The 22,151-nt window shown below is 41.0% G+C and overlaps 1 protein-coding gene across 1 annotated transcript in view; it reads left to right on the forward strand.

Annotated features, from left to right (window-relative positions):
• The first annotated feature begins 1,458 nt into the window (after positions 1–1,458).
• The window catches only part of PLBD1 (phospholipase B domain containing 1), a 37,451-nt gene continuing 16,758 nt past the window's right edge, over positions 1,459–22,151 (forward strand). Inside the window, exons 1-4 of the mRNA XM_035335466.1 lie at positions 1,459–1,613; positions 8,985–9,204; positions 16,053–16,136; positions 18,021–18,159. Coding sequence (XP_035191357.1) covers positions 1,529–1,613; positions 8,985–9,204; positions 16,053–16,136; positions 18,021–18,159 — 528 coding nt within the window. The 5' untranslated portion in view covers positions 1,459–1,528. The remainder of the gene's footprint in view (positions 1,614–8,984; positions 9,205–16,052; positions 16,137–18,020; positions 18,160–22,151) is intronic.

Raw genomic sequence — 22,151 nt, forward strand, 5'->3', positions numbered from 1 at the left:
CCTCTCCTCTCCTCTCCTCTCCTCTCCTCTCCTCTCCTCTTCTCTCTTCTCTTCTCTTTTCTTTAAGCAGTGAAACATTATATCAAAAAATCTTGCCTGAGATGTAATTTTGCTCTCCAAGTGGAAAGGATTTTGGCTGCATCATCGCCTGCTCATTTGAACTTACCTCACAAATCAATCAGTCAGTCAATCTGTGAGTCCCTGGGCTGGGAGCAGTTGGAAGTTTATTTTTTATAGTAGCTTTGGTCAGGCTCCCCCCTTGTCTCCATCTCGTTTTTCTCATACATCCGTACACACCTCTTGTGTTAGCATTGTATATTTGTGCTTTTTATCCTAGTTCATATGTGCCACCGGTTTCCAGCAATGTTTACCCCTCTGTACACAAAGAACCTTTTAAAAAAATCTATTTTTTTTTTTTTTCCTTCTGTAATACTATCCAAGGAATTATATGGTAAAATACCATTTTATGTTTTACTTTGCCAACAGCCAAACTGAGAGCAGCATGTGACAGAGATGATTTTTTGGGGAAAAATTCTGGAAAAGCCTTGGAAGAGATATTCCTTCCCAACAAACACGGCACTGATCCATTCATGATTAGACACTTAGGACTCTCTTCTCATGGAAAAAAAAAAAAAAAAAGAAAAAAAAAAAAAAGAGGAGCAACAGCAGTTTTATCCTTTTCTCCTATTGAAAAGCGACCCTGAACAAGCAGTGATGGGTATGGAATGGTTCCTGCAGCCGGTGGCGTTGTACTGCTCTCGTCCAGGGCTTGAGGCCAAGAGTTGCTATTTGGCCCAAACTGCTGGGCATGTGACCTCTCTAATTTGAGGCTATTACAGGCCACCAGTATCAAATTTTAACTGTCTTAAACAATTACCAGAATACAAAGTCCTAATGATGGCTGTTTTACAATAGTGGTAGAGTAACACTGGGGAAGATTCCAGAAACAATCTGAACCAGTGGGGCAGGGAAGGACCACATGGGAAGCGGTCCATGACTGTAAACCCCAAGGAAAGGATCCTTCCTCTGCTCAGAAACACGCAGCGGTTTGGCCCAAGAAGGCCGCAAGTTGCTTCTCCTCTTCGTAAAGCGTGTGGTTTGACAGACACCACCTCACTCCCGGGGCTTCACCGGAGCAAACCCCGGAGGCTGACCCGTCGGGGCAAGCCCGGTGCCCCTCGGGGCCAGTGAACGCGGAGGCGAGGCCGGGCCTCGGCCCGAACCTAACCTAACCTCCGGGGCCTGAAACACAGCCGGGGGGCTAGGCGGGGGGCAGGCGGCCGACCCGGCCCCAACGGCTCCCGCAGCCCCCGGGTCGCCGCGGCGAGACCAGGGCACAGCCCGGAGCCGCAAGGGGCGACCGGCGCGGGGTCAGCCCTCGTCCCGGCAGGGCCACCCCCTGCACGGGGCGCCGGGGCGGGCGCCGGAGGAGGCGGGGGCAGCGGCGGGACCTGCCCTGGGCGAGGGAACTTCTTAAAGTCCCGCCGCCGCCTCCCAGTGCCCAGAGGAGACGCGGGGCGGTGGCGGCATGGCCCGGCTCGGCGGCGGCGGCGCATGCTGCTGCTGCTGCTGGGGGCTCGTCCTCCTGTGGGCGGCGGCGGGGGGCCGAGCAGGTGAGGCGGGGCGGGCGGGGAGACAGCGGGGCTGCTCCGGGCCCTGGAGGTGCCAGGCGGCCGGGGGGGGGGCTGTCCCTCCAGCGGAGCCCGGCACGGGGCTGTGCCCTGGTTCCGGAGCGGGCAGCGCGGTGAGAAACAGGGGGAGCCGCCGGGCTCCGCGCCCCGTCTCGGGCTCCTCCCGGGCTGGATCCGGGGGCGAGGGACCCCCACATACACACACTGTGACCCCTCAGAAAAAGGTGCGAGGCGGCTGGGGGTGATCCTCTCCCCTTGGGAGAGCCGGGTCTGAGCCCTCGCAGCCCGCGGGGGGTTCCTGCGGGCCGGGGAGGGGGCTGCAGGCGACGGGCAGAGGCTGCTGAAGCACGGGCAGCCCTGCCGGCCGGGCAGGCGTGCCGGCGACACCTCCTAGGTGTCAGGCTTCCTCACGTGGGCTTCCAAAACCTCGTCCTGGAATGGGCGAGGGAAAATAAAGTGAGCTCGATGGATCGAGAGAGCCTGGGGCTGGCAGCCGTGCTCCGCAGGGTGCGGGATGCTCGCACAGGAGCCGCTTGGGATGTGGCTGGTGCTGGCTGGGGCTGTCGGCAGCTTGTTTTGTCAGTTTCAGAACTCGTACCTAGGCATGAGCTGGTGTTTTCGGACCAGAAACTTGTGCTACCACTACAGTAATTAATTTGCCAGTGTCTGGTTAAGTTTTTAAAATCTGACATTGTTTTCCATGGTAAAAACATCACTTCCAAGCTTTTTTAATGCTCACTTTTTTTTTTTTTTTTATCATCATATTTACTTTATATTTATATAATAAGTCAGTGTTAGAAAGCGACAATTAAACTTCTTAATCCAGTGACTGAAACTTTCACAACAATTCTGAGCTTCCTTGGAATAGGAAGGCCATAGCCTTTCCGTCTCCTGATCTTCGAGCTTTATTCTTGTACCTTCTATCAGTCCAGAGCCAAATTTGGATGCGGACAGAGTTTGGCAAATGGCATAATGGCACGTGTTGCTGATCTTCACAGTCTTCCATAGACTCTTGGCTTCTTGCTTAAAAATTGAGTTTCTGCCTGGGTTTTGAGAAACACTCCAGCTGTGGACATGTGCTGTGGTGTATAGCTGTGCTAGAAAAGATGTGGCAGGGATGTATGAAGGTAGTGGTTTTTTTCTAATTTCAAAGCACATGTAATGGGTTACCCAGCACCTGGAAGGATGGGGAAAGGAATTGCGAAAGGAGGGAATTTAAGAAATGTTGAACAAGTGTGGAGTGTATCAAAGTGAAGCTGCCTCTGGGAGATCAGTAAAGGTTGGTGACAGCAGCATTTAGAGCACAATGCCCAACGGAGGATTCTGGATACCACTGGTATTGATTGCAAGAGTAGGGTTGTTGGGAACAAATCTCAGAAGTGGCATATCTCACACTTCTGCTTTTAATGAATTCTGCAGCTCTTAAGGGCTGGATTCACTGCTTATCTTCTAGGAAATTCCTAGTTAACTTAATAATTGCCACAGAACAAGGAAAAATTAGGTAGCAGTTGGTTTGAAGGTGTCCAAAGTATTACAAGCACCTCATTTTGTGGGCAATCCTATCTCATCTTGGAGATCTGCTTTTCAAACCTTACTTGAATTGGCAAAAACTTTCATTATTGCATTAGCAGGAATGGTCAACCATGAAGCGTGCAAAGGAATTAAAAGGAAATGTAGGATATGAAGTAGTTTCAGCTAATACCTGACTGATTCCTCACATTGTAATTGAAGTACAGGTAGAAGACTATGAAGTAGCGAATAGAAATACCTCTAGGCTACTTAATAGAATAAATTTGGCCTTCAGCATTGAACTATCAATCTCTGTTTTCCCCTCCCACTTTCATTCATTGTTCTTTAGTATTTTGAACTCCTTGAAGAGATTCTTCATTATACAATTTGGAAACTGTTTCTGGGGAATATTCTCTGGTAAAAATTGCTTCAGGGACTAAGAGTTCAGTGAAGCTACTTGTTAAAGTATTGTTTTTGTTTCTTCTGTGCATGATGTACACTGGGGACCTACAGTTCTTTTGGCAAGCTTTCTGTATCAGCTGGGTTTTACCATTAAGTATCCTTGTGAACATGAATGTCATACAAGATTCAAACTCCTAAATCATCTCAGTTCACTTTTTTGAATATTGCTTCTCTCTCTCATGTAAGCACAAATCAGGGGATTAGGCTTCAAATAATGACAGGCCTGTTGGAGGCAAATTGAAAAATTACTTAAACTTGAAAAGAATGAGGAAATAGGATGAATTAAGGCTAGTAGAATAGAAAACGTAAATAGCTTTGTATTCAAGCAGAACAAGAAAGCATTTACTTATTTAATTGAAAATTACTGGGTTTCACGTTAAGTTCCTCTGTGGTTTAAGCTAATCTCTAAAGAAGTCCTGAAGTACTTAACACTCATTTTGTAGTGGATTCCAGTCATAACTGTGGTGTGAAATTGCAGCTGTACTTCAGAGGTATACAACCTTTCTAAACAGAAGGATGGTTCTGAAATTTTGGTGGGAAAATAGAACAAATTCTCTCAAATTACAGAACCGAACAGGAATATCAGATCAGGTGTTTCTTGTTATTGGCTGACCTGAAACATTTACATGAACATCTAACGGAACAGTAGTTGTAGGACAGGCTGTACTGAAAATGGGAGGTGTGCTACTTTGCGCTACTGTTATTGTGTTCCTAGGTTGTGCAAATCTTCTCAGTGAAACAGAAGAAGGATCGCTTCCTAACTTAGTGGAAAGTGTATAGGTTGAAACTACTAAGTACATCTTAATACCTCTACAAGAAGGCTTCACTTTTCAAAAGCCAGAGATAAAAACAAACATGTAAAATGGAAATATAAATTAGTAGCTGAGGAATCCAGTGATGTTCCTATTATTAGGTAACACTTACATTTGTTCACTCTAACTTAATTTATCTTGTTAAATGCAGTCTCAAATACATGAAATGATTGAAAATGTCCCCAGTGTTTCTTTCATTGTTTGTGAATGGACTTACTGCTCCAAGTAAGGAAAGATATGAATATTAATTCTGATCCCCAAACCTTGTGGCTGTTTTATTTTCAGGGAAAAGGGAGTTCTGTTAATTTCTCTAATTACAAGGTCAAATAGGCTGTCTAGATGTATGATAGGTTTTAAAAACAACTCACAGTTGGCAAAATCATAAGGAAAAGTATCTGTTGCATATTTTCAAAAGGATGTTGTAGGTGTTCCTAAGGCATGTCAGATGTTATTTTTGTATTTTTAATGTATTTTAATATGTATAAGTGACAGTTATCAAATAATGCGTTTGGGCCATCTTGCTGCATTTTTGTTTTTTGTCTGCCCATTTTGTGCTTTCACTGAAAGTTAGTACTACTCTTTCATGTCCTCTTCACAGCATCTTCCACCTTGTTTCATCTTGTCTCTGTCCTCACACTCAGTAATTGTTTTCTCAGTGTTCTGTCAAGTGTGTATGTATTTCCATTCTGCATCTGCCACCGAAAGACAAGCTCTGCTTTTAACGTAACCTTGTCAATGCCTGTATTGAGCCAAAAAGGTAGAGAAAGGATTTGTTTTTCAGTTTGAAATGCCAAGGATACCACCACTTCCTAACCACATCTGAAACTTCATTTTTCCATTATTCAGGGTATAATCTTTGCAAAATACCTCTCATGTGTTGAAGAAATTCCAGCAGTCTGCCAACTGTAGTCCTATTTCTGGATCCCTGTTTGGCAAAAATACAAAAATACAGAATCATAGAATGGTTTGGGTTGAAAGGGACTTCAAAGATCATCCAGTTCCAACCCCCACAGTTTCAGGAAAGGCTTTTCCCATTTCCTACTGCCTGCGGGAAGGAGAAGGAACACTTACGTATTTACAGGCTTATTTTGTCATTGCACTTCATCACTTCTATCCCCTGTCATGCAGTGCATTGGTGGCTGTGGTGCAGCTGTGCATTGCCAATGCTACGCAGTTCTGACTTGTTGATTGCACTGAGGGAAAGAGTGACTACACTGACCTACCCAGTCCGCAGGGACGTTGAGTCATTCATTGCAATAAATAGTGTCTGCTTCTGCTTTTTACTCAGGTTAACCCTTCTGAGCAATACAGGTATGGAATTACCCTAAATTACCACAGTAATTTCTGCTCTTCAGAGTCCTGAGAGCAGGAAATAGGTTGAAAGTTGTTAGTGTTCTCTGCTACACATTGGGAAGTCTAAATCTTCTAGAAAATCATCCTTCTATCATGGATTCATGGAGACATTGCGTTTAGTTCATATGTAAAGTCTTACCAATACAGTTGCTGGGATAAGAAATGTTAGGGTCTCTGCATCACCTTTCAAAAATAAATATAAAATGCCAGCATTATTCTAGATAAAGGTTCAAGTTGTTGTGAGACATACGGGATTTTTTTTTGGAAACATGCAGTTGGTTCTTAGATATCTATATTCTGCTATGTATTTCAGTGCTAGATGGTTTTCTTGCTAAAGGTAGTTCTACTAGTTCAGACGAACACAGATTAAAATTGTGACAGGCTGGATGATAGGAAATACTTCAGTTACATGGTAGTGGAAGTTGGTTCTAAGTGTACAGAGATTTATAAGCTTGCAATTTTAACTGCATCTGTAGCAATATAAAAATTTATATAACCATATAGTAATTGTTATAATTAATATAAATATATATTAATTTAAATAGACGTAGCAACTTCATATATAGGTATTTTGACATGTTAAACCAGGCCTGTTAGATTGTCAGAAACTGACAAAAATGAATGAGGTGAAATCATGAGTAGCTGCCAAAAAAAAAAAAAAAAAAATCAGTAGTGGAAGATGGTGTCTTCCAGCATTGTTTTTGTGCCTGCCACATCTACAGCACATTGCTGTTCCTCTAAAGGCCTCTGCCTTTGTTGCAAATCATCATGTATTTTCATGCTGTCATTTCTCTCACATCCTCTTCCAGTCCTGATTTTCTGCAGTTTAAATTCTCTGTGTAGAGAATTTAGGGTCAGGGTAAACTCCAAGGGTAATTTTGAAGTTTGTTCTGCCTTATGAAAACAGCTCTGAATCTTCATGCTGTGGCAGAGAATAAAACAAAGAAACACAGCCTGCTGTGTTACAGTACGTCTGTTCAGGGTACGTCTATCTCTGTTCAGTCTGTGTTGCACTGGCATCAGTATTTTTTTTTTTTTTTTAAAGAAAGCAACAGCTATTTTGCTTTAGGCAGAAGAAGGTTTCTTTGGCATGCCTACCTAGTCTGTAGGGACTAATAAGAACACCTAGCTGCCCTGATTCCTCTTGGCTGCTTGCGTACTTCCCCACTTACGGAGAGCATCTTTCTCTTCCCCTGTTCTGTCCTTGTTCTTTTTACCTGTTCCTCAGGTGTCTGTACTGAGCACAACCTGTCTTTTCTCTACTACGCAGCGGGCTGCATTGCTTGGAGTCAGCTTTGCCCTTAACTGCTGGACATGCTCATGGTGCTCTGTGCTGTGACACCTTGCACCACTTGTTCACAGGACCTTACTTTCCCCATCCTCTGTGCTCTTGTGAGTTTTAGCTTTGTAAGATGGTCTTTGTTTGTTTCCACTGATAAAACCACATCAGCTTGCTCTTCTTTTTGTGGATTTTTCAGTATGAGCAATTCCCATGTTTACACTTAAACTAAATCAGGGATTACCTCGTGTATTACTAAAAGATAATTAAGAAGACAACAGAAAAGTGAGGTTATAGCAGCTTGAAGAGGTTTCTAAGGTCTGTCATGTCTCAGTCCTTTAAATAGACTCAGTACCTGGCAGTTAATAAAACATGTTTTTAAACACTGTGTTCCAAGTCCCTGAAATAACTTCATCTCTAAATAGACTCATGCAAGAACTCTCCTTCGTAGAAGGGGGTGAGAGAAAGAAGAGAAGCCTGGAGAAGAGAAGGCCTCGGGGAGACCTTACAGCAGCCTTCTACTACGTAAAAGCGGCCTACAGGAAAGCTTGGAGGGACTTGACTCAGGGAGTCCAGTGATAGGACATCGGGAAATGGTTGTAAACTACAGTAGGTTTAGGTTAGATGTAAGGAAGAAATTCTTCACTATAAGGGCAGTGAGGCCCTGGCACAGGTTGCCCAGAGCAGCTGTGGATGCCCAGTCCCTGAAGGTGCTCAAGGCCAGGCTGGATGGGGCTTTGAGCAGCCTGGTCTGGTGGGAGGTGGCCCTGCCCATGGCAGGGGGCTGGAACTGGGTGGTCTTTAAGGTCCCTTCCAACCCAAAGCATTCTGTGATTCTATGATTAGAGGTTTTTCTGAAAGCTGTTTACCTTCAGTTCACTGGGATTAGAACCCAAATAATTAAGAATGTTTGCTGAACAGCAGCCCAGGTAGAACTCTGGAGCAGTCTAATGCCCTTATTTTCTGTTCCTTTACCACTTGAAATTGATTCTATTCCATTTGGGTGATAGGTATTGTGTGCCTTAGAAAGGGTTGCATACCTGTGGTGCTTTGCTCTTCCAGTCTGTGATCCACTGAGTTCTAGTGCTTCTGTTGGGTAATACCATCTCCAGGATCAGCTGCCTAGAAAATTTTAAAAAAACAACAACTTGCCTTTTGAATCTTTAGGTAGGAAATTAAGTTGACAGTTGCTATAATCGTTAGCAATTGATCAGGCATGCCATCTTTTAAAATTGCTTTCAGTAAGATTCATATAGGGTTTCTTCTGGGCCAGGTAAGGAAATACTTCTTTGAATTTTATGTCAAGACTCAGCTATGGTGGAGCTTTAGACTGAAGGAGTTGTGGATGATTTCCAAAAGAGTAACATGAGAATATTTAACTGTAAACTTTTTTGGTAAAACTCTAGTTGGTTCTCATACGACTTCTCAGTATGTTAACATCAGTATTTCTTTCCATGGTGGAATCAAACCTGTTGGAAAGTTACCAAATGTAACTTTTTTAAATTGCCAAAATATTGTCATAGCATTTCACTATTGGAGAGGAAATATCTACTCATTCTTCCCTTGTTTTAATCTTGTTTTGCAGCAGCTACTTTAGTACTCAGTCTACAAAGACTGTGAGTGAGACTTCCAAAAAGGTGGTAGACCAACCCATTCTGTTTTATTGCATAAATCTTCATGTGGCTGTTTAATAACATCTGCCTGGGATCTTTTAGACCTGGGTTAGAGCTACCAGGCTTAAAGTGAAACCTTCCGTGCTTGTTGCAACTACTTCTCCGACCCCTCTAACAGTGCCCCTGTTGGTGGGCACAGTAACAGTCATCAGAGTCTAAGTAAAATAAAGGTTGTATAATACTTGTTGCTTTTCAGGTTTATTGCAACACTAATTTCCCTTGTCTTTGTTTTTGTTTCCCTTGCCTTCTTTCTTCTTGGCCACAGAAATTCGTTACGCAACTGTGTACTGGAATAAAGCTCAAAAAACACTTCAGGTCAGGAATATACTGGACAGGAGCGGAGATGCCTATGGCTTCTACAACAACACTATACAGACAACAGGTTGGGGAGTTCTGGAGATCAGAGCAGGCTATGGCCATCAGACCTTAAGCAATGAAGATATCATGTATGCAGCTGGCTTTTTGGAAGGCTATCTCACAGCTCCGTAAGTACCTCAGAAAGCAACTCAATTTATGACACTTCCAGTGGATTTCTGTATTAGTGAGCGTGTGTTTTTCTTTTCCCTTCATTCCTATCCATTTAAACAATACCCCTTTGTGTTTGTGTGCTGTTCTTTTAATTAGTAACAAGTATGAAATACAGCATCTTTACAGTATCAAGATGTGATTTCTGCTTTGTGTTGTCTTTTCATCCTCCAGGCTGTCTTCTCACCTTTGTGAGAATGATGAGTATTGCATCTATATTACTGGTTTAATAATGTAATCACAGAATAGCATATGTGTAATGATGTGAGTAAGCCTTGTGTTGTAAGTAATTACAAAAGGGGTAGCAGAAAAAATAGTTATTTCCCCAGTCCGGAGGTAGGTGACTGACCAATAGATGAGAGAATTGAGAGCAGATCAGTCAGGGAGAGGCAAAGGCTGCAGGGCTTCCTTAAGGGGCTTTTTCAGCAAGCACTGACAAGAAACTGTTGGGGGAACAGATGTGGAAGCTTCATAACATTGGTGTTTGGTCTCTCTTGGTCAAAGTAAAAAAAAATAAATGCTGATATTCTGATAGGCCAGGAGATAGACTGGTATGTGTCTAAAAGGGCCACTGTACTAGTGAAAGCCCTGTGAAAAGGGAATGAGGGACTGAATCACTCCCACAATGCACATCTGTGAAAACTGACAGTGTTTTGTGCTTGTTGGGAATCCAGACCAGCTTTTTCTGTTCTTTTTAAGTTCTTCCCGTTATTAAGCAGGAAGACAGAATTGGTGGGATATAGCTGGTGGTAAAATTAAGCACATGACATGTGGTTTGTTGAAACAGACTCTGTTTTTCCTCTATGAACTTAAGAATTTTTCTTTTACTAAGACTAAGTTCTGTTGTGTGCCTGGGGAACAGCTGAGAGCTGCCTATGATGGATGCTGTGACAGGAATTTGGCTTCACCATCCTTTCTTCCAGAACACTGAAATGCCCATAGGCTGCATTGAACAGTCCAGCAAGGGACAGTTTTCTGTCAAACAATTGGCAAGTATGGCTTCTGGACCAGATGATATTAACTTAATGAGTAGTAAGGCAATTTAAGATCAGTTAAGATTTATGGATAGTTTACTGATTGTATCATATATTAATGTGACTCTCTGGTAGACTTTACTGGAGAGGTAGCTAGGTCTTCGGACAAGATTTCTACGGTATGACAGAAACACAATACAGCATATTTTGTTGATCAAGAAAACACTGTGGGGGGGAGGGGGAAGAGGAATCTCAGAGTTCTGAGTGCACAGCATTTATCCCAGGCAGGAAAGAGAATGAAGTACATGAGAGATCTGGATACATGTTTTTAGATTATTGGCATGAGAGGCTATTGCTATGGACTACTTAGTCAGTTTATGTAAACTACATATGGATCTGGGGGAATGCTGGCATTAAATGAGAATATTGTTACAGAATCACAGAATGGCTGTGGTTGTAAGGGACTTCTGAAGATCATCTACTCCAACCCCACTGCTGATCAGGGATCATCTAGAACACATTGCGCAGGATGGCATCCAGGCGGGTTTTGAATATCTCCAGAGAAGGAGACTCCACAACCTCTCTGGGCAACCTGTGCCAGTGCTCTGTCACCCTAACAGTAAAAAAGTGCCCCCTCATATTCTGCTGGAATTTCCTGTGCTTCAGTTTGTACCCATTGCCTCTTGTCCTGTTGGTGGGCACAACTGAAAAGAGACTGGCTCCATCCTCTTGACACCCTCTCCTCAGATATTTATATACATTAATAAGATCTCCCCTCAGTCTGAGTTTTCTTAAAAGTGGGTGTTACTTGAAAGATTTTTTTTTCAGTGTCTTTATGTGTACTCATCTTTAAGTGATTAAACTTAAGTTTTGTATGTAGACAGCCCAATCTATGCTAAGGCTAATCAGATGACAAATTGTATTTTAAACAACACACTTCTGGTCTACTAATGCCTCCGTAGTAGATATGTAAGTCTTCCTTGCTGGCTTTTTAAACAATCTTAACTGTATACCCATTCCTTTAAACATAGCTTGAATGTGAAACAGTGTCTGCAAGGACATGATCTGATGTGCTTAGGTTTGGGGGAGGGAATTTTCTTTTTTTTCCCCCCAGTCATTGCTACCGCAGGACTATCAGCTCTGCCACTAAATGGCCCTTCATAGAGAGTTAGGTATAGCAGAAATAATAACAAACAGAGGTCTTAAAGTCTTCAGAAAAGAGTTTGAGGGTTTTTGTCAAGGAAGAGGTTGGAGAGTATGTTTTGATACTTGGGCTTTTAAGTGAAGTGGGGAACTTAACTGAACTTGTTTTAAAGGAGTTGAAGTGTGAGGGTGGGTTAAGATGCAAAACCAGAAATAGCCAAAGCCTTTGTTTTCTGATGAGACCTTTTCGAGAAAATCTACTGAGAAATTCTCTGACAGTGCAAAGCCTGAAAATGCTTCCCATCTCTAAAATGACTATCATATATTATATGTACCATCTGATTATTTTTTTTGCTCTTTGCCCCATTGTGCCATGGAAAATGCAGTGGAAATATATTTCTCACAGAGGTTATGACTATAAGCGTTTTCTGTCTTGTAAAGCTATTTTGGATAAAAGGACTTCTCTTTGAAGCTAAGAATATCTATTGAAAATGCTCCAGCTAAGGAGCGGAAATGAATTAGTGATAGACTCCTCTGACCCCTGAGAAGACAGAGGACCTATTACTTCAGCTTTTAGCTGTACAATCTTGGTGTTTTTATTCAGTAAACTGCAAGTCAATAAAGTTCTCTTACACAATGAATTTGACTTTTTTTGAAGCACAGATAAAAGAACTCACTAAGTTTGCACATGTTAAAAGATTACTCTCAGAATTCCATTTCTCTTTTATCCTGCCTGGAGGGTCACAGAATCCTAACTGACATGCAGGAAGATGTTTTTTCTTTGGGGTGTTTACACAAGTCTCTTGCAGCGAAACAGGTAACCAGCGTCTCTCAGACTGTAACCCTATAGCCATCAGACAGCCTGGCAGCTTGTCTCCAGGGATGCTGTCGAGCACCATCATGACTTCCTGTATGAGGAGTCTCTAAACACTATCATTCTGCCTTTGCACACATCAATGCACACAGTAGCATCATGCAGCTCAGCCTTCCTTTTTAAGGACTCATCTGTCCCAGTAACAGCAAGGAAGAGTGTAACGACATGTTTGATGGTGTTCAAGGCTTTATTTGCATCAACAACCACTTAACTACCAGAGTGATGAGGCTTATGTCACTTGTCTGTATGAGCACTGCCACCATGAGTGGCTCTGGTACAGCTGTCCAAGGTGAATACACTAGGTATGTGAGGTAATTGAGGTGTCCTCCAGTACATTGTTAACTTAACCTGGACAACTCCAAGCTCTCCAGCTGTCTCACATCCATTTGTGGCAATGCCATTTGTGGCCATGACTCCATGGAGCAGAAATTTCACCAAGGGATCTCTTTGTAGAAACTCTGAAGCCCTGGGAGTGCTCTGATCTCACGTGTTGCATTAATGGGAAGGATACATTCCTTTCTGTAATCCCAGTTTGAAGTGCAGGTTCCTGCAGAAGTTGTCAGGTGAGCAGTAGCTCCAGATTGACAGTGCCTGCAATTTGGAGACCTTCAGGAATTCTCAGCTAGCTCAGTTCTTTCATTACATTTAGGGTGTGAATTAAGGTTTCTAGACAAAGCCAAACCTTTGATGGTATGGTATATAGGAATGTCAAAATCTGTCTTAAAAGCTTATGTTTTGTCTTTTGTAGGAACCCAAGCAGAATGTAAGACAAATGGATTTAAAAAAAATCAAAATGGGACATGCTGGGACTGTCTTATCTCAGATTGCTGGGGAAGAATATATGTCTGCTATAGTTTTATAGGTTTGTGGTATAAAAATCAATAACTAAGCAAGTTGGATCCATCTACCAGTGATAATAGAAACAGGCATTTTCTAGAGCATGATTCATCTTTCTAGTGTAGGTACCTGATTCAGATAGCAGCTGTCTATTTTGAAAACACACAGGGGGAAGATAAATCTAATTTGAGAGTCTAGAGAGCCAGAGATCTGTTTTTGTCCCCAGTCTCTGGCCTTTTTGTAAGGTCCAATCCTAACATCCAGCCAAAGCTGTTTGCTCTGGTTTTCTTGGGTTATGAATTCTCTTTCCCCATTATAAGCAGTGTTACTGAGGCCTCACTGTACTCAGGCAACAGCAGAGCACATCCAGATCAGTGACGTGAAGCACATACTTTTAGTCAATCCCAGCTGGGACGTGCTTGGTGCCTAAGAGCAGTATTTAAATTTGAAGCAACATTAATTGTACTCTTTTCTGATACAACCTCAGCTGACCTGAGTCCTGTCATCTTCCTCTCTAATTTGAAGAACATAGCTGTGCTTTACTGTTTTTAGACTTTGAATTCTTGTCCCAGTATTGTAATTGCCTTGTTTTTGTTGTTAGATACAGTTGCAAAGCACTACCTTATTATAATGATCCAATTTACTTTGGAGGATAATACCTATACCTTACAAAATATGCAAGCCATGTACATAGAAACGTTGTTAAAGGGAAAAAAAAAGTCACAGGGAATTTAGGAGGAAAAAATCTTAATAACCTTGGGCATTAAAGGTTAATCAATCAGTCTCAGAATTGTCTGGCTTCTGTCAGTATGAACAAGAGGGAAGCCCATTAAAGAAGCTGCTTTCAGTCCCCTGATTCTGAACTAACCCACTCTCTACATCGGTCATCTCAGCTTAAAGATGTTACCAGCATAAAATCGGCATTGTGTTGCATAACTTTCAAGTGCACCAAATGAAGGCAGTATGGCTGATGGTTAGAAGTCTGATCAGAGTAGTATCCTGGCTGTTTTTATCCTCCTAATCTGGTTCTTGTCCCTAAAAGACCATCTGCCAGATGGACTGTCTTCTGCTATTCCCTCTCCATTTCTAGTGCCATCAGAACTCTGTCTTGTAGTATAGCATATGTTATAATTTCCTTCCTAAAATTACTTAAAATTTTTATTTGCCAAATTTCTTGTAACTGCAGGGGTGCAGAATGTTGATCTGTTTCTTCAACTTTCTTGTCTACTTCAAGAAGTAGGTTATGTTTATTGCATGTAGTCTTGTGTTAAATGGGAGGAGAACGGCTAACTCTAGAACTAAAATTGGTACTATAGCTGGAGTTTCCTGAAAGGTGTGATGGTGTGGAGCTGCTGAGCATTCCCCTCTCTTGCCCGAACTCCCCAGATCCAACCCCTCGCACTTGCATCTGTCCAGGCACTGACCTGGCCAAGGTCTTTCATGTTGATTCACTTACTAACATAGCAGAAAGTTGCATTTGTATACCACCTCTGTTGCTTAAACAAGCATAAAAACCTAATTCAAGCTACAAACTGCCAGAAAAATAATTTACATTTTTTACTATTTCCATTTTTTGTTGGATTAGGGTTTTGCTTGAATGTATCAGACCAATTAGATTAGGCAGCCAGAGAGGTATCAGAACTGACATAAGAAACAGCAGGGTCATGCAATCAAGTTGTGCTTAAACAGCTGAGGATGGGGTAGGGGACAAAAAGAGAAGGGACAAGGTCAGTGGATCAGTATCTCTAATCATCAGCAAACCATTCAGTCATCTCTGGGTGTATTCTCTAATTATGCCCTGAAAGAAACTGGGGAGAAAGAGCATTCCTCCCAGAGGAAGTTGCCCTTGTTTAATAGAGGGAATACTGTCCTGCTGGCATGCTCTTCCCTTGAGGCTGGTATCTGTTTGGCTTTCTTTCCCTCAGAACTTGGTAGGAGATAATTCTGCTTATGACTGATGTGGTTCTACCAGCTCCAGAGTTCAGCAAAATAATTTCCTGCTGAATTCCACCTAGAACTAAATATTCCTCCCCCTGTATTTTTTTTTTTGACTGAGTAGCTGAAAAAGTGTTGGCTCGGTTTGAACTTGAAAATTAAGAAATGTTGATGGGAGGAAAAATAAATGGACTGAGAAAATTTGAAAGCTCTATGAATCAGATGCATGAATTAGATTTGACCTAAAATTGAAGGGTGATGTTAACTTTTAGGTTCTGAGCTCTTTTTGTCAGTTAATTTTGTCTTTAAACGTAAAGTGCTTCACTTCAATACAAACAAACGAACCAGTCAACTAAAACAAACAGAAACCCAACCTTTTGTTCCTTCTAGTTAATGGGGATGAAACAGCTAACTGACCTCAACTTGGGCGGGGGGGCGCGGGGAGTAAACAACGTTGGTTTCCATGCAGCTGAATCTGTTTAGGGCTGGCAGGAGACTGCTGTTTGTAGAAACGTACACCTTAAAGTAGGGGTATTTAGCTTATGTAAGGAAGGACCATGGTTAATGGTAAGCAAAAGCTCTGCTAGATACCAGGCTAAAATTCTCTCTCACTCAGCAAATATTCTCATCTCCATGCTCTCTTGATTCCAAATTGAATAGCTCTCCAGTAAACCATTTCTGCTATGCTTTAAATTAATGTGCTATGCTTTAAATTAATGTGCTAGAATTTCAAAGATGGTTCTGATCTTCAGAGATTTCCTGAATGTGGAGTTTTGCTACGAAATTGTACAATCTCATTCTTGCTTCTTTTTCCATTGTAGAGCAGTTTGAGCAAACATGAGCAAGGACTTTTATTTTGATTTAAATTTAAACAATATACTTGTTTTAACTTTGCTATTTGACATGCCTTAAAGATACAATACCATTTCATGATTGGAAAAAGCTGACTTTGTGGTGCATGGCTCTCAGTATCTGCTGACAAATGGGATGGTGAGGAAGAGGGGAAGGTGCAAAAGAGTAATTTCTACTACCTTTTTTCTTTCAGGCATATGTATGATCATGCTGCAAATATGTATCCACAGTTAATTAAGAATCCCACCGTTCGAAGTGGAGTCCAGAATTTCATGGCGTATGTATTTAGTTCTTAGAAAATAAATTCTTCAAGACTTATGGTTGATGTATATAAGGATTTTTCAATTTTATTCTCTCATAGGTGAAAGAAAATATATACTTAAACTTGTTAAGAAGGTCATATATCCTTCCCCGATTCTGATTCTTTCAGGGAAATATTTAAAGCTATTACTACAAGTGGATGCGGATAACACCAATGAATTCTGAATTTTATTCTAGTGAAAATCCTTTCCTGAAAACTGGTATTTTGAATGTTACACTGAACAGAGTGGTCTCTTGGCATCCTAGTCTTTTTAACACATTCTTTCATTCCATTGTTAGAGTTTTGCTTACTATACCACTGATGTGAATTCTGTTCTAACCACAAAAGTCCTGATTCCTTTTTCTCTTCAGCAGTATAAATTTAAAAGTAATTTGCTCAAATATTGTAGCTACACTGTTGGGGAGCTACAAGTGGGAGAACCAGGACAGGTACTGGGAGACTCAACTGTATTTAGCACTTATATAAGTCTCCTTAGACTTGTATTTTCTTCCATTATGAGTATTTCTGTGAAACTTGGGTCATGTCTGCAGACTAATTTTTACATCTTACCTTGTTTTGTTTCCTGAAGCAAGGGGGCTACATATCTGACTAATTTTGCTTATTGTATGTGTATCTAGTTTGTTTTTAGTGTATCAAAACAGAGTAGAAAAAAGCTCTTAGCACTCCCTTCCTATCGTTGTATCCTTCAGCATTGCTGTCCTTTCTATTAGAAAGATGAGGTAGCTATAATATCTGTTTTTGTTTTGTTTTCCTCAGTATAACTCATAACAGTGGCTGTATTCCCCAAGATGCATTGTTGTGATGGAGGGGGCAATAGTAGGTGGCCTTGTATCTTTTTTTCCTCTAATGCCAGTATCCTGGACTTCTTCTGTGTTGCTTCATTTTATAGCAGTCGTAATATGGGCTACTGTGTTGTGTTGAAAGCCATAGCTGTGAATGCTCTGATCATGTTCCTGTTTCCTCTGACACACGTCTTGTATCTTTTTACTTTCAGACAGATGAATTTGGCTGGTTTTATCAGCCATATACTGCTGGAAGAGTTTGTTTCCTTGCCAGATTCATTCACTCCTCTTTTTTTTTTTTTTTTTTTTTTTTTTTCTTCCCCTTGCTGTACATAATGCCAGATAGATTACAGTCTCTGGTCCTCTGTTTATCTGGTCTTGACTTACTCCTCATGGTGTGCAGTGAAGGAGGGAACTCTATGAGTTCCTCGGAATGTTGACTGCTCTTGCCCTTGGGTCTGTTCAGCTTCTGTTTTGTGCTGTAAACCTGGGTTATTTGACTAATAACCTATTGGTTGGATTTGGCACACAGACTTACTGTTTGGTCTCCCACCTTTTCCTCAGAGGAGAATCGCAGTGGTTCCTAAACAATGTTTTAGCACTGCTGGAAGAAAGCCTTTGTCACACATGTATCCAGGGGAGAGAAGTAAGGACATCAAAAGTCAGTCTATTTTATAGAGTAGGCATTTAAAAGGAAATAGATCAGGTGAACAATCAAATGCTTGTTTCTCTTTTCTGACTATAAGGGGATGCTAGATCTGCTATAGGGGGGTCTCTCACAGAGGTGGAATCCATCTCTCTCTTTGGCGCTGAAATGATGTATAGGGGTAGAGGCACAGAGCTGTAGGGTACGCTGCATGGATCTGAATATTTGCACCCAGATGATGCAACCTTCATCCATGTCTACTGGATTTCCAGAACATGATTTGCCTCAAAACACTAGGATGGTTTTGATCATCTGGGTCATAATGCAGGCCAACATTTGCCCCTTCCCTGCAATATCAATTATACTCTAAAACAAAAGCAAGAAAACCCCAACCTGTTTGTTCCTCTGCAGGAAACAAGATCAATGGACAAGACAACAAATCAGAAATAATAAGGATGACCCCTTTTGGAGGCATGCTGGCTATATTATTGCACAGTTGGATGGTCTGTACATGGGAGCCCTCGAGTGGGCTAAACTGCACAAACAAACAGTAAGATTACCACATCTCTTTTTTAGTAGTTGGGTGTGGGATGTCAGAAGATGAAGATGGGAAAAAGGAATCTGATTTTTTTTAAAAGTGTGTTTAAAGATTAGAGACAAGTATTCATTCTGCATGTCATTCAACAAAAATTTCACTTGCTGTGCAGTACGGGTAGTGTAATTGAGAACTCCTGTCATGTCACCCCAGGTCTTTGGACTGGACATGGAACTCTTGGCATCTCACCTGCTGATCAGATTGGGGTGGCTTTTGTATCAGTGTGAATGTTGGAAGGACAGATACTTCTAAGGTGTTTGCTGTCCTCACTTTACATTGTTATTGAGCAAATGACTCTAGGCATAAAGAGTAGCTGCAACTGTATGAATCAGCAAATAGGAACTGCATTAAAGCTTTTGTTCTTATTTCCAATTGTTAGAGCTTCAAAGCTTCTAGATTTTGCAGGATATCTTTCTTTGCTAAATTGCATCTCCCTGTTTTCCAAATCTCCCATTGCAAACTATATGGTCAGTGTTGTGTAAGGCCAAAAGGGGTAATTTTTATTTATTTTTTTTTATTTTTCTGAAAATTATTTTTTTTCTTGTTGTTTTTGAACTTGGATAGAATTGTGTCCAGGATCATCAGCTTGTGTGCAATACCAGAGCTCCTTTAACTCCAGTAGAGCTGTGGTAATTATAGTGCTGTCCCCATAAGTCTAGTATGTCTAATTGGTTCCTCTTTGTGAGAGGGAAGACTTGAGTAATTGCAGTTCACCCTTTTTTGTCTTGATTTCATCATACCAAGGATTTAGAGAAGGTGGCAGTAAGGAATCGTAAGCAATTAGGTTTTGGTAAAATGCAAGAATCTCATGTAGTTCTCATTCTGGACATTTCTTTAGCAGGAACCAGTTCATACTGAAAGAGGAGACTGTAATGGAAAGATCCATCCTGTTGGGTCTGAATTACAGGGATATTATTAAGAAACCTTGATGTTCTAGGAAAATAACTCATTCATTCCTTTTCACAACACCTATAACTGTAGAGCCCTGCAAGGCTCATCAATTTTTTGTCTGCTTTGGAATCCTTTAGATGCAGATGGATGGGAAAAGAACTAGCTTGTATCTGAGCTATTTCATTGAAATAGACAGGAACATCCTACCTGCAGTGTGTTTTCATTGATACTTTTTGCCTCTGTTTGGTATTAAAAAGCACTGACCTCTGAAGGGACTAAATCATTCGGATCCCCTTTCAGACAGGGCATATTGTATGTCACTAGCACGTCTATACAAAATGGTGCATTTAAGGAAAATTCAGACATGGTTGAGTCTGAAATAACTGCGTCCTTTATTCTTCAGTTATATGCAGTGGATATTATGCGTCTATATATACACCCGTACATTATATAAAGTATTTCTTTTCCCAGATGTGCCTGGAACAGATGGTGGGAATTATTTCCACTCCTTCCTGTTTCTTTCATGAATGATACTGCCCAAAGCTAAACTTAGGTTTGCTTTGAATAAAAAGATATGGAACCAAATTTTTCCATGCATATTTGTCACTTATACTGCAGTTTTGTCTGTTTGCCAGAGCTAGTATGTTAACATCAGTCTCTAACTTTTGAGTATGGTTTGGACAGCTGTATTTGCACGTAGATGTTTGGTTTTCCTTGGCATCAAGGTGATGATACCTGACAGCTCTGCAAAAGTACATGCAATTCCCCTGGTTGGACGTCATGTTACTTTTTGAATAACTTGAGGAGAGTAAGTCACATAAGTGCTGTTTTGTATATATATTTGCCACTGTTTTGGATCCCCTTCAGGAAATAAAGATCTTGAAGATTTCTTTAAGGATAGGTCAAAAGATCTAAAGAGGATGGAGAAAAGGGTCTGTGTTTGCAAAGACTGTGAATTTCTACACTGAGCACTGAGTGAAGTTGAACAAAACTATTTTCTCTTTGGAAGAATGGGAACAAGAGCTGCATCAATAGCTAACCAGCTTTTAGTATTACCCATCTCATTGCCAAGGACTTTTATTAGCACTATGTACACCTTTTTAAACTTGCAAGTGTTTGAAGTCTTACAGTTGGTGGACTAACTTGTGTATGCTTATCTGATGAAGATGTGAAAAGATCAGTCTTTGCATTGTCCTGTACAATGCGTGGTAGGCTGAAACTATGTCAAGTCCACGCAGTGCTTAAATGAGTGATGAATTGTGTGAGTATAGATAAAAGTCACTCTGAAATGTATCCTTTTCTCCCCTCTTCCCTCTCCCCCCCCCCCCAACTTCAAGATTGCCTCACTTGAGTATTGTAGAACCACTATCTGCCACAAGTAACCAGGCCTTACTATAGAGAGAAAATTGGTTTGGACTCAGAACTGTTTAATAGTAACACTAGTCTGTAGCTTTTATTCTTTTATATATGGAGCGTATGTATGATAGTGGACTGTTCTTTCTTTTATTATTATTATTTTTTAATTATATTAAACAATATCCTGCAGGGCTGTTCTAGGTAGATACTTCCAGTAAGATCTGCATGGAGGCAATGTGTAGTGTAAATTTCTGCACTTTAAATTCAGTGTTTACCGGTATCATTAGTAATGATGTCAAAATCTGAATACATTTTCATGTTAAAGTGTGAAATTATTCCATCTGGTTTAGCAACATTTTATATCCAGTAAACAAACCCAACCCTTTTGACAGGATGATTTCTGAAGGAGGGGCACTCAAAGAACATTAAGGCTTTTCATCTGCCTAATGCTCTACCAACGCTGTGATTAATCTTGGGCTTGTCCAAACAGGGAAATTACTCTTGAATAAGGAGGTGTAAGAGTTTTAAATACTACAATGATTCCAGGACAGCTCTCTATTTGTACTTCCTTATTTTGTATTGAGAATGCTCATGCATGGGGAGGTCATTGGAAAGCAATTGTTTCAGAATAACTAGTCTATTTTATTATACCGTGTAGACAGGCATTTAAGACTCATTCTCTTATCTGCTACCTTCTCTAAGTTTTTTTCCTTCAAGCTGATGGTAAGTTTACAATGGGAAAGGAAAACTCAATTTCATCTTTTTTGCTTTTCAGGATAGTATCTCAGAGGATGTGCAGCAACATATTCTAGCTAAAGGATTTTAATGTCATGGCTATATCACCTCATTGCTTGTCATTTTAGTGCATTCATTTGCTCTTCTTCAGGATGTAAACCATACATACCAGGGTTTTCCTTACAATGTTATGTGAGATGAGAGAACGTGGATGACAAGAGGTTATAATATGCCCTGTATTATGTCCTTGTTATGATGTACACTCATGTAATTCTTGCTGGTGGCCTCAGATGATCTTCTCATATGGAAGACTTCTCCATATATCCTGGAAAATCAGGTGTAGTCGTTCCCCAGCTGGGGCTCTCAGCCTGGTGGGAGAGAGATGCATCAGGCTACTGAAATAACCAGATTTGGCATACACTGCAGATGCCTGAGTCTCCTGTTTGAGTGCATTGTTTTAGTGAGAAGCTCTGTGCACTGACCATGCTGGACTTCTCTGATGTCACTTAGCATCAGACAAAACCAGATTTATCCTAGCAAAGCTAAGTCATGAGTTCTTGGAAATATATTGGAATTATTCTTGTTCGCCTCTCAAAAGGCGAATGAAAACAGAACTCTGGTGGGTACTTAGCAACCTAGTTCCTCTTTTGTTTTGTCTGGCTTTGGGAGAAAGCAATTTCATTCAGTGGAACACTAGGAATTTAAATAATCTTTGCTGTTTAGTCCAAAAGAGTCTTTCCTCCCACCTTTTTTGTGGTTATAATGCTGTTAGCTTACTTCCATAGCACCTTTGTTCTGGTTTGGATGGACTTCCTGGTTTGTTGTTTTTTTTTTTTTTTTTTTTTTTCATTTGAAATGACCACAAGATAGCACATAAATAGGAAACTTTTCAAATATATAGAGAATTCCAAGTGATGCTGTAGCAATGTCAGTAGATGTTGCAATGAAGGCAGGTTTTTATGGAG

The sequence above is a fragment of the Oxyura jamaicensis genome, chromosome 1 (genome assembly GCF_011077185.1).
Source record: "Oxyura jamaicensis isolate SHBP4307 breed ruddy duck chromosome 1, BPBGC_Ojam_1.0, whole genome shotgun sequence".
In the NCBI taxonomy this organism is placed as follows: Eukaryota; Metazoa; Chordata; class Aves; order Anseriformes; family Anatidae; genus Oxyura; species Oxyura jamaicensis.